We start from the raw sequence: 16,215 nt of genomic DNA on the forward strand, positions 1-16,215 counted from the left end.
CTCTTGCTATGGAATACGACACTTCACTGATAACACATGGAATTACTTAGAACGGACAACAAAGAAACAGGATAGTCCCTACATAGATATTATTTATACAAGCTTCTCCCATTATAATTCATTCAAAACCAACATACCCTTCTCTCCATTTCTTCCTCATGCATTTCTCTCGCTTAATCCTAAATGCATTTATGCTGCTCACCTGAACTCATGTCTTTGGCAGCAAGTTTATTCCAATCACTTTCTGTGTAAAAAGGTTCCTCCTGAGGTCTCGAGTGGATTTATTGATTAGCTGTCGCCCATAAGCATCAATATCTTTTCTACATCTATCAAAAAAAACCCTTTCATAATTTCAAACACCACAGTCACCCTTGAGCCTTTTGTTGTAGGTTTGTTCTGTATAGATGTAACTTCTCAGTTCTGGAATGATCCTCATAATATTTTCTTCATTCTGTTTTTCTTTAAGTGTCTCCACATCCTGCATATAAATGCCAGAACTGTGCACAGTCCTCCAAGTATAGCCTACTGTTCTATACCAATTAAATATTATTTCTCTGCCTTTCACGCAAGAATTAAACCTGTAGTTTTAATTGCTAGATTTCTGTTTTCTTGCTTTTTAAATCTGTTTTGTTAATTTTAGTCATAAAAACATAGAGTCATACAGCATGGAAACAGGCCCTTCATTCCAACCAGTCCATGCTGAACATAATCCTGATTTAAACTAGTCCACCTGCCTGCTCCTGGCCCATATGAACCTTCTGAACCTTACCTGTTCATATACTTATCCAAATGACTTTTAAACATTGTAATTGTACCCATACCCATCACTTTGTCAGGAAGTGCATTCCACACACAAACCATCCTCTGTGTAAAATATTTTCCCCTCATGTCTTTTTTTTAATCTTTATCTTCTTACCTTAAAAACGTGCCCCCAAATCTTGATATCCCCCATCCCAGGGAAAAGACAACTTCCTGTAACTCAATCTATACCTCTCATTTCAGTGATTGAGCAGCAGAGATCTCTGGACAGTTTGCTCCTCTGTGCTGTTAGATCCTTCTTTTCTAATGAGTTTATTATCTTCCCATTCTTATGAACATTTCACACCTATGTTAAAATTAATTTGCCAATTACGCACCCATTCAGCAAACTTATTAATGTTATATTGTGTTATGTTGCAGTTTTTCTCAGTACAAATTATGTCCTTCAAGAATGAATTTATCAGCAAAATTATACATGCAGTTTCTTAGTTTGAAAATAAAACATAATGTTGGCCTGAAGACTTTGAATTCATGCATTGGTCTGATCGTTGTTTGGCAATGCTCTCTGTGAACATTCTCTCAATGATCCGACACCCAGTCAAACACCATGCAAACTGGTTCCCAATATGGCTGATGGGTTGGAGTCACAGGCCTTGTAGGAATGTCCAGCCACTGATCACAATGCCTTCTTTATTAATTCTGTACATTCTCAACAAAGTATTATCTGAAGAATTGCTGGATGTTTACGTGAACATGCTGACACTCTGCAGAGTCAGTGCTGTTACTTCAGAGCAATACCTCATGCCCCATCAGATAAAGACAATCAGTCTGGTGGAGGACTCAGACTGGTTGGTTCCAACTTCTCTCCCTCATCTTTGTCCATGTTAATTCCTTTAAGCAGTTTGTGGTAGTAAGTACCTATAACTAACAGTAACAAGCCATGGCTGCAGAGAGAAAAATGCCTGGACAAGGTTCCCACTCCTGATTATTGCCAAGTGGTTTCAGTGGGAAACCGCATTTGGTTGTGAGCTGAGGTGGTGACCAGGGCCAGCCGTGATACTGCTCACGTTTAGATGGTTTCACTTGTCCAGGCAGCCATGTAAAGAGTACCCATGGCTGAGATACTGAAGAGGATGTGATGAGATTGGTGTTCGTGGAGTCATCCCCAGCATGCAGTGGGGGCGACAGCCCCTTTCTCGCACTCAGTGTGTGTGAATGGGATTGGAGGTTGGGAATGTAAGATCGTGGAACATCAGCACAGGAGGGAAGTGAGCCAATCACCTATCGCACAAGGAAGCCCATGGGTAACACGTAATCCTCATCCAACCAGCATGGCTTTGGCATTTCAACAATTAAGGGTGCATCGTTCTGCAAATACACCCAACACCCTGACTTGCAATTATTTCCAGCTGGATAAATCCTGTCGCTCTTAATCTGGTCTTCATGCCTCAATTCCATAAATAGCAGAGACTTGTTATCCTACCTCTGTACTCAAATATTCCCAAATTCTTGCATCTAGCACCTACGTTCACCCCCCCAACCCCTTTCCTGACTATAACCCCACTGAGCTGACTTCATCCCCCAACCTAACTCCAGCCCGACTCAATACCATCCCCCTCCCAATACCAATCTCATTTACCCCCTTCTCTAACCCACTCCCCAGCCGCACACACCCCAATTCCACCCGACTCCAACCCCCCCCAACCTAACTCCAACCTCACAACTCTGCGCCACTCAACACTGAAAACCCCCGACCCTTGACCACCCCACACCAATCAGCCCCCCGACCCCACCCCACCCCAATCAGGCCCCCTGACCCTATCCCACACCAATCAGACCCCCGACTCCACCCCACCCCATACCACTCAGCCCCTCGACCCTACCCCACCACACCCCAATCAGTCCCCCGACCCTACCCCACCCAAAGCAGCCCCCTATCCATACCCCACCACACCCCAATCACCCCCTGACCCTACCCCACACCAATCAGCCCCCTGACCCTACCCCACCCAACACCAATCACCCCCTGACTCTACCCCATCCCAATCACCCCCGACCCTATCCCACCCATCAAACACCCCCATACCCTACCCCAAACACCATTCACCCCCAGACCCTATCCCACCCAACACCAATCACCCCCTGACCCTAGCCCACCCAACACCAATCATCCTGACCCTACCCCACCCAACACCAATCATCCCAACTCTACCCCACCCAACACCAATCATCCCCCGACCCTACCACACCCCACCCCAATCAGCCCCCGATCCTACCACACCTCAATCAGCCCCCCGACCCTACCCCACCCGACACCAATCACCCCATGACCCTACCCCACCCACCAATCACCCCCTTACCCTACCCCACCTGACCTTACCCCGCCCGACTCCAATCATCCCCCTGACCCTATCCCACCCGACACTAATCACATCTGACCCTACCCCACCCAACACCAACCACCCCCACCGACCCTACCACCCGACACCAATTACCCCACCGACCCTACCCCACCTGACACCAATCACCCCCCAGACCCTACCCCACCCGACACCAATCACCCCCCGAACCCTACCCCACCCGACACCAATTACCCCCCCGACCCTACCGCACCCAACACCAATCACCCCCCGACCCGACTCGGCACCAATCACCTCCTGACCCTACCCCACCCCAGTCACCCCCGACCCTACCCCACCCGACACCAATCACCCCCCCGAGCTTACCCCACCTGACACCAATCACCTCCCCCCCTCCCACGACCCTACCCCAGCTGACACCAATCACCCCCTGACCCTACCCGATGCGTCACCAATCACTTCCTGATCCTACCTCACCCCATTCACCCCCTGACCCTACCCCACCCAACAGTAACCACCACCCGACTCTAGCCATATGCTCCTATCCCACCACACTTTTCAAAACCACCGCCAAAATGGCAATTGCTCTCCAGAGACTGCAGGATGGCTGGTGTTAATAGGACAAGTGTTAGATTGATACTGGATGCTGAGAGATTGGGGGTAGAGGGGCTCCACTCTGCATCTAATTTTGTGTTGCACCTAACCTGGAAAATGCTGAGGAGCCAAAGTGGAAAATGCTTTATTTTCAATCCCTTGTCACAATGAGCACGGTATTCATATATAAGCATTAGTTTTAAATATACTGGGAAGATTTCCGTGGTGAGAAATGATGGTACTTTTCGCTCTGTAGAGCTGATCATCTTCAAACTGATGGATCTTCCTTCTAAATATTTACTCACAGCAATGTCCCCTTTGCTCTGAACTGCATTGAATCCATCTTATTTGAGTCCTGCCCTACAGCTGGAGTCAGAAATTGTGATGCAGAAATAAGAGTTGACACTGTTTACAAAAAAACCCCAAAAATATATATTTGCATTTGAACTATCATAAACATATACAAAAATGATATTCTATTGTTTGTCTTACCATAAATTAATACATCTACAATCATTGAGTAGACATAATGAAATGAACTACAGCCATTACATTTCATTTGCATAACCTCTTGTACAGGGCTCCGCAAAGACAGACATTGATCCTGGAAATGGAAACAGAGAGGATATACTCGTTTCAATCTCATTCATCACTTCATACCAGTCTCCCCTTGTGTTCCCCGAATCTCAGACTTACTCCACTTGAGTAAAGTGCTGGATGGTGTAGAGGACAAGCGGGAAGGTGGGTGGGAACTGGGATGGATGCTGGGAACAGAGGGACAAACCAGGTCTGAGTTCTGACATTTGATTTGCTTTTCATCAACATCAGAATATTCTTCAGTAACTTGATGTCACCGTCTGAAATGGAGAAATTGCCTGATATTTAACAACAAGCTACAAGTTAATTTTTTCAAGCATTATATTAAGAGAAAGTGAGGACTGTAGATGCTGGAGATCAGAGCTGAAAATGTGTTGCTGGAAAAGCACAGCAGGTCAGGTAGCATCCAAAGAGCAGGAGAATCGACGTTTCGGGCATGAGCCCTTCTTCAGGAATGAGGAAGAAGGGCTCATGCCCGAAATGTCGATTCTCCTGCTCTTTGGATGCTACCTGACCTGCTGTGCTTTTCCAGCAACACATTTTCAGCTTAAGCATTATATTCCCAATGTCTCTGCTGGACAGGAGACAGTACTGCTAACAATGCAACACTCCCTCTGCACTCCATTACTGTCAGAATGCATTATTTGTTCATCTTCTGTAGTGAATCCATAAACAACAAATATGCTATCACAAGAGTCAAATTAATGCTTGGAAAAGAGTGTTACTTAGAATCCTTATCATGTGGAAGCAGCCCATTCCGCCCATCAATCTACACCAACCCCCCGAAAAGCAGTCCAGTATCCCCCCACCCCAGTAACCCTGCATTTCCAGCTGATCCACCTAGCCTTCATGTCCCTGGACACTACGGGCAATTTAGCATGGCCAATCCACCTGACTTGTACATCTTTGGGCTATGGGAGGAAACCAGAGCAAACCCACGCAGATACGGGGAGAATGTGCAAACTCTACACAGTTGCCTGAGGGTGGAATCGAACCCTGGTCCCTGGTGCTGTGAGGCAGCAGCGTTAACCACGAAGCCACCGTGCCAGGTTTTGCAAGGTGCAATGGTCAGAGGTTCCACATAGAGAACTCAGTCGATAAAACTTGCTCTCACTCTGCAATCGCAAGTGTCACATACCTCTCTAAAACATCCAGACGACGGAATCAAAAAAGTCAGATTGTGAGGGACATTTCTAAGGTGAGATCACTGAGAAAGCATTCTACTCAGAAATGTTCCTAATGTAAAATCTTCTGTATCTAAGGAAATGACTGAAAATTAATTATAAACACTCTAAAGTTTGGATGGGAGAGAGAACTTTGGTGACCATCTGTCAGATCAGTGTTAAATGTTAAATGTATTCGGTATTTCATTCTCAACTTACTGTCATTACCATCTCATAACTCACACTCCAGCCTGACCCACAAGAAGCTGTTACTGATAAAATACCAGCTGGGTTTTATGTGGAATCCAATTACTGAATTACTATTAAGAATGAAGGATTCAATTTATTTGCCCAATTTCCAACTATTTTCTCTGGCAAGCGCTGGCATCTTTGCACACGGTTCCACTGTTACTTCTGATAACCTGCTCAAAGATCATTCTTTCTGTGTGACTCTAAGCAGTACAGAAATGTACTGGGAGACTTGCTCAGAGGAGCATCAGCCTCGAGCCCCTCGCTCTCCCCTGCTGTAACTAACCTTCCATTTTTCAGATGTGACATTGGTCAGTAAGCAGGAATGGAAATGCTGTTTGGTTTATGATTTGATTAGATTCCTTACAGTGTGGAAACAGGCCCTTCGACCCAACAAATCCACATCAACCCTCCGGAGAGTAACCCATCCAGTTCTATGTCCCTCTGACTAATGCACCTAACACTATGGGCAATTTAGCATGGCCAATTCACTTGATCTGCGCATCTTTGGACTGTGGGAGGAAACCAGGACACCTGGAGGAAACCCACGCAAACACGGGGAGAATGTGCAAACTCCACACAGCCAGTTGCCCAAGGTGGGAATTGAACCTGGGACCTTGGTGCTGTGAGGCAGTAGTGCTAACCACTGAGCCACCATGCCACCCGAGGGCGCAGAGGGCAATTTTAGCATCATTCTCCCATTGTAATCCAGTACACACCGATTATTTAACTCAATATTCACTGGGAAGCCGAAATTGACTGATAATTATAGCCCTGTGTCCTGAACTCTGGATGTTTTATTTGGGTGTATCACTTCAGAAGATCATTCTAATTGTGAGGCAAAAATAGATGAGTAAACTTCCCATGGCATTGCTCATGGTATGTCAGGATTCTCACACCAGCTGATGCACGGTGTCGCAGTCTGTTGCTACTACATGTGAACCTAATGAATCTGGCTTGCTCTGATAAAGCTCCTGGTCTAAGATTTCTACTTTCACCAGCTCATTTACAAGTTAAAGGTGCTTCAGGACATCCTCAGGTTTTGTAAAAATTATAGGATGCTTTGCTGGAGAAATGCGATTCTCCAAGTGGCTGCCTCTTTATCATGTATGATATGCAGCCTAACATTTCCAATGTTCGGTGTGTTGTTCATGCTGCTGTTTTTGGGATCTTACGAAGGAAGTACAAGGAGGAAGATGTGAGCGGCAGAGAGGTGTAACAGGAGTTAAGCATCAATACATTAGCGAGAGTTTGAAAGTAACCATGACTGAGTGAAAATTTTTTAATGTACAAGTTGCCCAATTTCTATTATACCTGCTCCCTTGTGCTTCCAACCTATGACCTTATCAACAATAAATCCTGATGTCTTTCCTTGTGCTTTCCTGAACTCTCTATCTGGGGTAAAGAGCCACACTTAGATGACCCTTTGGGTGTGTGTGAGTGCACGATGAGCCTGTTATGTTTGAAAGCGCTGTATTCTACTTAACCATATGAATGTGTGGCACAGTGCAATGGTGCAGCCTCTGCGTTGCAGGGTGTCCCCAAAAAACCAATCATTGATATTCACCATAGCATGATCATCCCTGGGGCAGATACATAACACTAAAATGGGGAGGGAGCTTTCCAAAGACTTTTATAAGTGTAACTTATGCTTTTGGGCTGTTTAGGTGTACATTGCCGAGAGATGGATTGATCAAAGGGATATTGTTGATCTTTTGCACTTCTTAAAACAAAGTTGTTCATTACCTGATAAAAAGGGGCAGCAATATCACGTGTGGGCAGGGAGGGTGGGTAATTCAAACACTCAGTGCAGAGGCTGAAATAAGGACCATGATGGTGAGGTTATGTTTCGATAGTACCTGTTGCCATGGCTGGTGCAGTAAGAGCTTTGACAGGTGGGCTCCATTTCCTTTAGAATTGGAAAATGATGAAAGGTGGCTGAACCTAGTGATGCCTACGCCCCCTCCTTTCCCTACATCCAGGAGACCTGCACAGCTCTTGGGTAGAGTTTGACCCGGACAATGTCTTGGGCCAACTGCAGCACATACTGAGCCTCAGGGTGACACTCTGAATGTGATGCAGTGACCCTCCTCAAACAATCCGACAACTCCACCCCATCCCCCCTGCTCGCCTGCACCCCTCACTCAGTTCATCTCCAGCACTGCAGGAAGGAGCTGGTCAGTCAATTCAGAGTCACCAGAAAAAGATTACAACAAACATTCAAAGCAGATATACAACTGTCAAAGGAAACACAAAATGCAACGAGATATTTACACATATACAGAGGAAACTCGATTATCCGAAGGACACAGGCGGGGAAGTATTTTGTTGGGATAATCAAATGCCGGATAACATTGTGTAGCCAAGCATCAGGACCTTGCGATCTTGTCAGATAATCCAATATTTGGATAATCGAATGCCGGATATTCGAGGTTCCTCCGTAATAATGGAAAGGGATGGAACTCTCTCTCTCTCTCTCCCATTCCCTACAAATTATATTGCACAACATAAACACAGGGATGGGGTGGGGATTAGGGTGCAATTTAAGGCTGATAGTTCCATCACTTTCCATTTGAGTAATGATCCCAGCCGAGGGAGGAGCATTGTCCATTACCAATTGGTGCACCCAGTTGCCTCCCCTGTCATGTTACTGTGAAGGATCGGGTGGGAGAGCAGGGGGGCGAGCTATCTGGACTGTATCACAAGATCCCGTGGCATTGTTACCTGCTGGTAAACCCCCAACCCCCAGTAAATGGGTGTCTGGTAATTTCAACAGGCTGTTATCACAACATGATTCATCACTTGATAACACAAAGGAGGCCTCACATTAACCCTTCACTAGCTACAGCGACTGAAGTGACAGCTGCGATTGGGAGAAAGGGTGCCACATGACGGTTGGGAGCACTTTCAAAAAAAGAAACATATTTATAAGAAGTCCCCTTGAAATTGACACTTTTAAAAGTAATTCTCACCAATGTTTCTCCCTTTTGTCTCTTTGGAGTTAAAGTATGACTCCTCAGCAGTATTTCCTACACTTTCAAATAGCCATAGGTAAGGCTAGACAGTGAAGAACAGTAAAATATTTGCCTGTGATAGGCATCATGATTGAATGTGAATTCATCCCCAGCTGCACATCCCAAATTTTCCAATGCAAGTGGCTGGACATTAAGTGGAGACAGTGACTATGATAGCTGGCAAGTTTACCCTGTCTAATCTGAGCAAATGAAGCCCAGTGAATTATTAGCTGTTCTCATTAGAAAAGACAAGGGGACACAGGTTTAAGGTTTTGGACATAAAAGGAATTGGGGAGTGTGTGAGAAATAACTTTTTTCTTTACACAGGCCGTTGTAACAGCCAAGAAACTTCAGGAGGTGATCAACGATTTCAAATGGGAATGGGGTAGAGTCATACAGCACAGAAATAGATCGTTTGGTGCAAGGATGTTGAACAAAAGAACCTTTCAGGGCTATATTGGTACACAATGATGGAAGCACAGACTGGATTGTTGCTTTGAAGGCTAACATGAACTCAATGGGCCAAACAGCCTCCTAGAGTGCTGTGATGACTGTATTCCACCATGCTAACTTAGGCTGAGATTTACTAAATCAGCTTAGAGGATAAATCAAGTTTGGGGCATTCTCTCAATGCAGAGTGGGAACAAATAGAATGGGGAGGGTAGTGGGTACAGACTATGCAACACACAATGCAAGACAGAAGAACTTGAGGGGATATTTTCCCGACTGGAACATGAGCTAAAGAAGACTTCAATAAAGGAATCAGAAGATAAGGGACTTTCAGTAGTTAAGGACTGTGCTGATATAGAGTCTGCCTTGCTAACTTTATCTGCACTCTGCAGAAACATTTTAATAGATCAGTCACTGACCAGTAGTTATCAAGAACACCTGGATTTCTCTGGCACTTGGAGAGTAATTTTTATCTTCTATGCCTGAGAGGGTTAAATATTTTTAAAAGAAATATTCTGGGACAGAAACTGAGAAATAAAAAGACCTTTGTGCTGAAATGTGAATTACAAGTTAGAAATGTTTTTGTTGGAAGAATGAAGTGTTTATATGGAAAGTATTAAATGTGAGGGAAAGAAACATTTTAAAACTGGATATTTCACGTTGGAGAGTGTCAGCTGTTTCAGAGAATCAGTGAAAAGATCATATAGTTCTCAGGTTGGTTTAGGACTTGTTTTCTTTTCTTGTGTGTGTTAATTATCTGTCCTTCTCGCCAGAAGGAATTAACTGACCCTGTGGAACTTTGCACTAGTGGGTCGAGTGAGCTCCCACCAGCTCACTGGGCAAACAGCCACTCCTTATGGCCAACTCCCTGCTACCCTCATTGTCCACTGACAAAGATTCAGCAAGTCACTGAAACACAGAGCAGACCCCACTTCTGCTGCAGTACAACAGTCGCAGTTCCAACAGCAACCATTGGATAACAGCAGGCGGGCCACAGCTCCTGCTGGTTCCCACATTTACAGGGGAGCTGAAGCAAAGTGCAGGGTCTATCCACCAGCACAGACCAACAGCTCAATCTGGGGTCTCCTGCTTCTCATTGCTTTAAACTGCCCTTTAAAGAATCTTTCAGTTAAATCTAAGAAAATCTTGTGATAAAACATCTGCGATCATTTTGTTTTACAACAACTAACAAAGCATCTTTGGGAATGACTGAGAAATTATTGTAAAAACGTGTACCTTAGGAGTAAAAATGAAGATTTAAAACAAGATCAACGTTTAGTCCATTTTGTAATACTCTTGGAGACTGTACACCTCCACAATTTGGCTGCAAGGCTTTGTAAATGAGACTGTTCCAAGCTGCCTGACTGCAAGGAGAGATTGATAACATTTTCCCTTCTACAGGCTTGGCACAGTGACATTCAGAAGCACTCTGTGCTTAAACAGAAAAAATTCCATTTTCAGCTCAAAATGATTCAAAACTCTTCCACCCATGCGTTCTGTGCTATAGATGCTGTATTCTTGGTGATGTTAGGAAGAGATTATCCACTTTCTGGCTGTCTATACCCCCTCAGTATTCCACACATCAACAGGTCTTATAACGGGAGTTATCTTAAACCTTTACATGGATTTTACAAGAAGTCTGAAAGAAATCCCATAGGTTAAGAGGCATCAGTAATGTGGCTATTAGAATTAGTAAATAACGTGGCCAAGGGGTTGGTCCCTGAGCCTTGTACTAACTCAGTGTTGAACACAGCTGGTGTTTTTACCTGGTGTTAGTTACACATGGGTTGGATTGTCCAGGTAAGGGTCCGTTTTGCTCATGTGCACCATGACAGATGGCGCCTTGTAGTGGCAGTGGCTGGCAGAGCAGCTGACCCCACTGCAGGGCTTCCCTCGAGTCCTCACTGACAGTTTTCTGCTGCACAAGCTCTGCCAAGTCTGCAGGGTCTTGGAGCTCCAGACCCATATCCCGCTGGTGATGCCCACCACCAGCGACATGAAGATCTTCAACATGAAGACAGCGACGGTCGGCACTGAGATGTCCAAGGTGCAGTCCAGAATCCGTCTCCCTGGATAGGCCAGACAAGGATGCTCAGAGGCAAGTTCCTTCCAGTATTCCATGTTCAACCTCTCGTAGAAATAGCAGACAATAACGCACGTGGCAGGGACAGTGTACAGTATGGAGAAGACCCCGATCTTCACCATTAACTTCTCCAGCTTCTCCGTGTTGGTGCCACCTGTCTTCATGATCCTGCGGATGTGAAAGAGAGCCACGAAGCCAGTCAGAATGAAGGAGGTCCCTATCACCAAGTAACAGGACAGAGGGATAAGGACAAAGCCAGTGAGAGCACTGACATCCATGCTGCCGACATAACACAGGCCAGTCAACTCATCGCCAGCCACCTTCCTCATGGTCAGGATGATGATGGTCTTCATGGCTGGTACCCCCCAGGCTGCCATATGGAAATAGCTGCTGTGCGCTTCGATGGCCTCATGGCCCCACTTCTTACCCGCTGCCAGGAACCAGGTTAAGGTCAGGATGACCCACCAAAGGGAGCTGGCCATGCCGAAGTAGTACAGGATGAGAAAGACGATGGTGCAACCCGTACTCTCTAAGCCCTCTTGAATGACGTACAGCTCACCGTTCTCCCGGTCACAAGCGATGTTCTCAGCCCCGGCCACTGAGCGGATGATGAACGCCACGCAGTAGACGTTGTAGCACATGGACAGGAAAATGATGGGTCTCTCGGGATACTGGAAGCGATGAGGATCCAGCAGGAAGGTCAGCACGGTGAACGCTGTGGAGATGAAGCACAGTGTGGACCAGACAGCCATCCAGACAAAGGCAAAGTCTTTATCGCCCTTGGACCAGTAGACATCCACCCCTGGGGAGCACTTCGGGGCACAGGACAGGCTCTTCTCCACGTACTGGAACTTGTCAGGATTGGCACAGGAGCCAAGCGGACCCTGGTTCCTGCCCTCAGCTGGTCCCGGGATCCTGGCCCGAGGGGCCACGGGCAGCATTCCCTGGCCTTTCTGTGGCTCCCCGGTGGCATTCTCAGGTGCCTCCATGCACAGGGCGTTGGGGTCATTCCGGGTGGGCAGTTTGCTGCAGTCCAGAGATTCGGGCCATCCAAAGTTGAACTGGGCCATGATGGGAGCACAGCGTTGGCGTGCCTGCTCACACATGGGTCTGCAGGCTGGGATGGAGGTGGAGACCTGGCTGGTGCACATGGGGGCATACAGGGAGCACAGGAAGAGCCTGAGGTGGACGTGGCATCCGTACTCCACCAGGGGGGCAAACTCGTGCAGCTTGATGGCTGCCTCCTGCTGGTTCTGGTGCCCCATGTAGTTGGGCATCCGGGTCATGTTGTAGCCAATTCCCAGGCACATGGGGATCTCGATGGGCTGGCATTTGGCCTCCCTTCCTCTCTCGTGGTCAATGGAGCCGATGCCCCAGGAGCCGCTGGGCAGCAGGGACTGGCAAAGGGCGGTCAGGAGGAGGCGGAGGGGCAAGTGTCCCATTCTGGGGGTGGGTGGGTGAGCAGAGAGTGGTACTGACTCACATGGAGCTCCCTGCCTCAGCTCAGACTGGGAGGGGGTGGACAGCAGCAGCAGGAAGTGTGTTGGGGGGGGGGGGGTGGACTTGCACTCTGCTAACACCCGGGCCCCTTTCAATCCTTTCTCCGACTCATTGAAGACTTTGCAAGCCAGGCGCTGCTCAGACTTTCCAGTGAGTGTTTCCAGCAGCAGGTCCCCTCCTCCTCCTCCTCCCCGACACCTCCAGCGCTTGCACAATGTGAGTTCGAGTCTGCACCCCGCTCACATCCAAATCCTCAAAGCCGGTGCAAATGGAGCAACAAAAAGGACAAAAGTTTTGTTTTGCTTCCCGCGGGTTGTCTGTCGCACAGTCGGGCTCAGCTTTGTGCCGGATGCTCGGTGTGTGTCTCCGCTGCACGGGTACCGTACGGTCCGGTTGGTGGTCAGCGCCCGCCCGCTGCACTCACACTCAGCCCCGGCCACACTCAGCACTAAAGCCGCTGCTGCCGATTGCAGCCGGTCCCGGGGAGATAGGGCAGGAGGGGGCGGGACTCCAGGCTGGACGCCCCGCCCCATTCCGCCTCCCTATTGGTTCATAACCACACTATTCCACGCCCCCCTGACACTAACCCTCACCTGATTGGTCACTGCCGCCGCCACTCACACACTAGCGGGTGGAGCTGTCAATCAGCCCCAGACTGTAGGCTTTCTGCAGTTACTGTCCCCCCCTGCTGCTCATCGCCTCCCTATTCACACACACCCACTGCAAATTAACGAGTACTTTCACTCCATCGGCAAACTCGGCTTGTGCACATCTCATCTTCCAACATTCCTTGTTCATTGCAACGTTTTAAATTCCGGCTGTTTTTTACCAGCTATGTTTAATAAAAAAGGTGCATTATTCTGAGGCGTTTCGAATTGTCTGTCCCCGGTGCATAAAGCAGATCATTCTTGCACACGATCCAAGCGAGTAGATTTAACTTAGTACCGAGGGCGAGCTGCCAGCCGCTGGCTCCTGAGTTAGGTGGAGTAGGGGGGGGGCATCAAAAGCAGTTTTTAACTCAGAAAACGAGTTTCTTTTTAAACTCCGGACAAGGAGCTCCGATAAAACGAACACGTGCAAATGGTAAAAGTATTCACTTAATGCACAAATACAGTCAGATTCTAAGCAACTATTAATTGCCCCCAAACGTTTCCCTAAACTATTCCACAAAATTCTTGGTTTGTGAATGGATGGATGGAGTGAGATCAACCCAAATTGATTTTTTTTAGTTCAAACAAAGCTGCTTTAATGAATAATGTAAGGTTTTAAAAGTAAAACGCGAGTCTTTGTGGTAATGTTCATCTTCAATCTGCCCCAGGAGAGGAGTGGGAATCTGAATAATGCACAGCAGCAAAGCGCGTTACAAAGATGCGTTCTCTGTAGCTAAAGCTCCCTGTACTCGGGGCAGAGGGACAGGGTTCTTACTCATTCAACACAAATAAACAAAACGGTTAACTTTCCTCCCGCAAATGTCAACAGAGACGTTATTTCTAACACTTTCTGGTTTTGTTTCAGATTTTCGCCATTTGCAGTCTTCCTGTGTCTATAACTGTGTGTTTATTTTTTATATAAATGTTGCTGCCTCACTCTACTGTACAGTATTTGTTTGTGCTGCGTTCGCAGTAGCTTCCGGGGCTATGTTTTATAAAAAAGAAATGTTAATTCTGTCCGAATGGATCAGTCTCCTTCAATTCTCTTTTGAATCTCTGTCACGGAGGAGAGGGCCCTTAAAGAAGCGCCGAACAATTAAAAAGGAGCTGTGAATGCCATTAGCTCGCTTTCCCAAAAGTCTTTTCACCTCTGCACAGGGCACAACAAGAGGCAATTAGAGACAATGCCGACAAAGGAAGGAACCCCGGCGGGAGAGTGAAAGCAAAGAGCCGCGATTTTGGGGGCAGGTGCCTGCCTGGTTGCATTTCTCACCCTTGCCTCTTTCAAAGTGCTTCTGTTCTTCGCCTCAATACCGCCTTTCATTGCGGCGGTGCTCTGGCCTTCCCTGAGTTGAAAGTAGGAAGATTAAAAATAAATAAAAGGAACCCTTGAGTTTGCCAGACTCACTGCTCCCAAACCTTCTGTGCACCTCTCCTTGTTTGGCTGCGTCCAGTCACGTTAGCTAATCACTGGAAATATCTGTCCAGTCCAGGAATCACTTCCCGCCTCTTCGCTCGCCCATTTTCTCTGCATCATTTTTGTTTCCTTTCTCTTAGCCTTAATCTACATTTATCCTTAACTTCTGTCCTGGTTTCCTCTATTCCTGACCGCTGGATTAATCTGTCCCTGTTTGTTTCTCTCTCGCACACGTTACCCCCTCTTTGTACTTGTCTAGGTCACTGCGGCCACTTCCACGATTTTGCAGACGAAATTTGCTCTGAATTTGTGCATTAAATCAAGTTGGGAAAATCTATCAGATATCTCGCAAGTGAATCTATGTGAATTGAAACAGCGACTGTTTGTACAGACCTACCCTCACATAAACATTGATGGAATTATATACACGTTTATATGTTTGAAATAAAGTACTGTGGAGATCTGACATCTGAACAGAAATTTCCGGTGAAGCTCAGCAGGTCCTGACAACATCTGTGGAGAGAAGTGGAATTACCGTTTCAGATCCCGTGGCCGTTCTGGCACACCCACTGAGCGTCTCCAGCAATTCTTGTTTTTGTTTCAGATTGCCAACACCACAGTTCATTGTTATTTTTTTTTGTTAGGACTTCTTCAGAACGGTTTCTTTCACCATAATGTGGAGGTGTCACCGTTGGACCAGGGCGGACAAACTTAAAAATCACACAACACCAGGTTGGAGTCCAACAGGTTTATTTGAAAGTACAAGCTTTCAGAGCGCGGGCTCCTTTGTGCGGGAACTAGTGGGGTACACTCACATAGACCCTCTCTCATACACACACACACACACACACACTCACCCACACACACACACACACTCACCCACACACACACACACCCTCTCACAGGCATATACTTCACCACATTCGTGCACACTCTTTATCAAGCACACACTCTCACTTACACACACACTCTCTCCCTCCCTCCCCCACACACTCTCTCTTGCCCCACCCACACACTCTCACTTACACACACTCTCTCCCTCCCTCCCCCACACACTCTCTCTTGCCCCCCCACACACACTCACTTGCACACACACTCTCTCCCTCTCTCCCCCACACACACTCTCCCTCTCTCCCCCACACACTCTCGCTTGCCACCCCACACATTCTCACTTGCACACACACACTCTCCCTCTCTCCCCCACACACTCTCGCTTGCCACCCCACACACACTCACTTGCACACACACTCTCTCCCTCTCTCCCCCACACACTCTCTCCCTACCTCCCCCACACACTCTCTCTTGCCCCTACACACTCTCACTTGCACACACACTCTCTCCCTCCCTCCCCCACACACTGCCCCCACCCACCCACACAC

At 47.2% G+C, this 16,215-nt stretch overlaps 1 protein-coding gene across 2 annotated transcripts; it reads right to left on the reverse strand.

Annotated features, from left to right (window-relative positions):
• Positions 1 to 4,142: 4,142 nt before the first annotated feature.
• LOC132830577 (frizzled-9) lies at positions 4,143 to 14,837 on the reverse strand. Of its 2 annotated transcripts, none has more exons than XR_009646390.1 (2): positions 14,693 to 14,837; positions 4,143 to 4,570 (listed from the first exon to the last, which is right to left on the reverse strand). XR_009646390.1 is itself a non-coding variant. In XM_060848403.1 (2 exons), exon 1 carries the CDS (start codon positions 12,709 to 12,711, stop codon positions 10,963 to 10,965), a length of 1,749 nt encoding a protein of 582 aa, XP_060704386.1. In that variant the 5' UTR covers positions 12,712 to 13,217; the 3' UTR covers positions 4,143 to 4,570; positions 10,953 to 10,962. The 2 variants fall into 2 exon arrangements, 1 of the variants encoding a protein (XP_060704386.1); XM_060848403.1 differs by lacking the exon at positions 14,693 to 14,837 and adding an exon at positions 10,953 to 13,217.
• Between the last annotated feature and the right edge of the window lie 1,378 nt (positions 14,838 to 16,215).

This window comes from Hemiscyllium ocellatum, chromosome 31 (genome assembly GCF_020745735.1).
Source record: "Hemiscyllium ocellatum isolate sHemOce1 chromosome 31, sHemOce1.pat.X.cur, whole genome shotgun sequence".
NCBI classification, from domain to species: domain Eukaryota; kingdom Metazoa; phylum Chordata; class Chondrichthyes; order Orectolobiformes; family Hemiscylliidae; genus Hemiscyllium; species Hemiscyllium ocellatum.

Coding starts and splice junctions, on each gene's coding strand:
- LOC132830577 (XM_060848403.1), bottom strand. CDS start 12,711: ATGGGACACTTGCCCCTCCGCCTCCTCCTGACCGCCCTTTGCCAGTCC.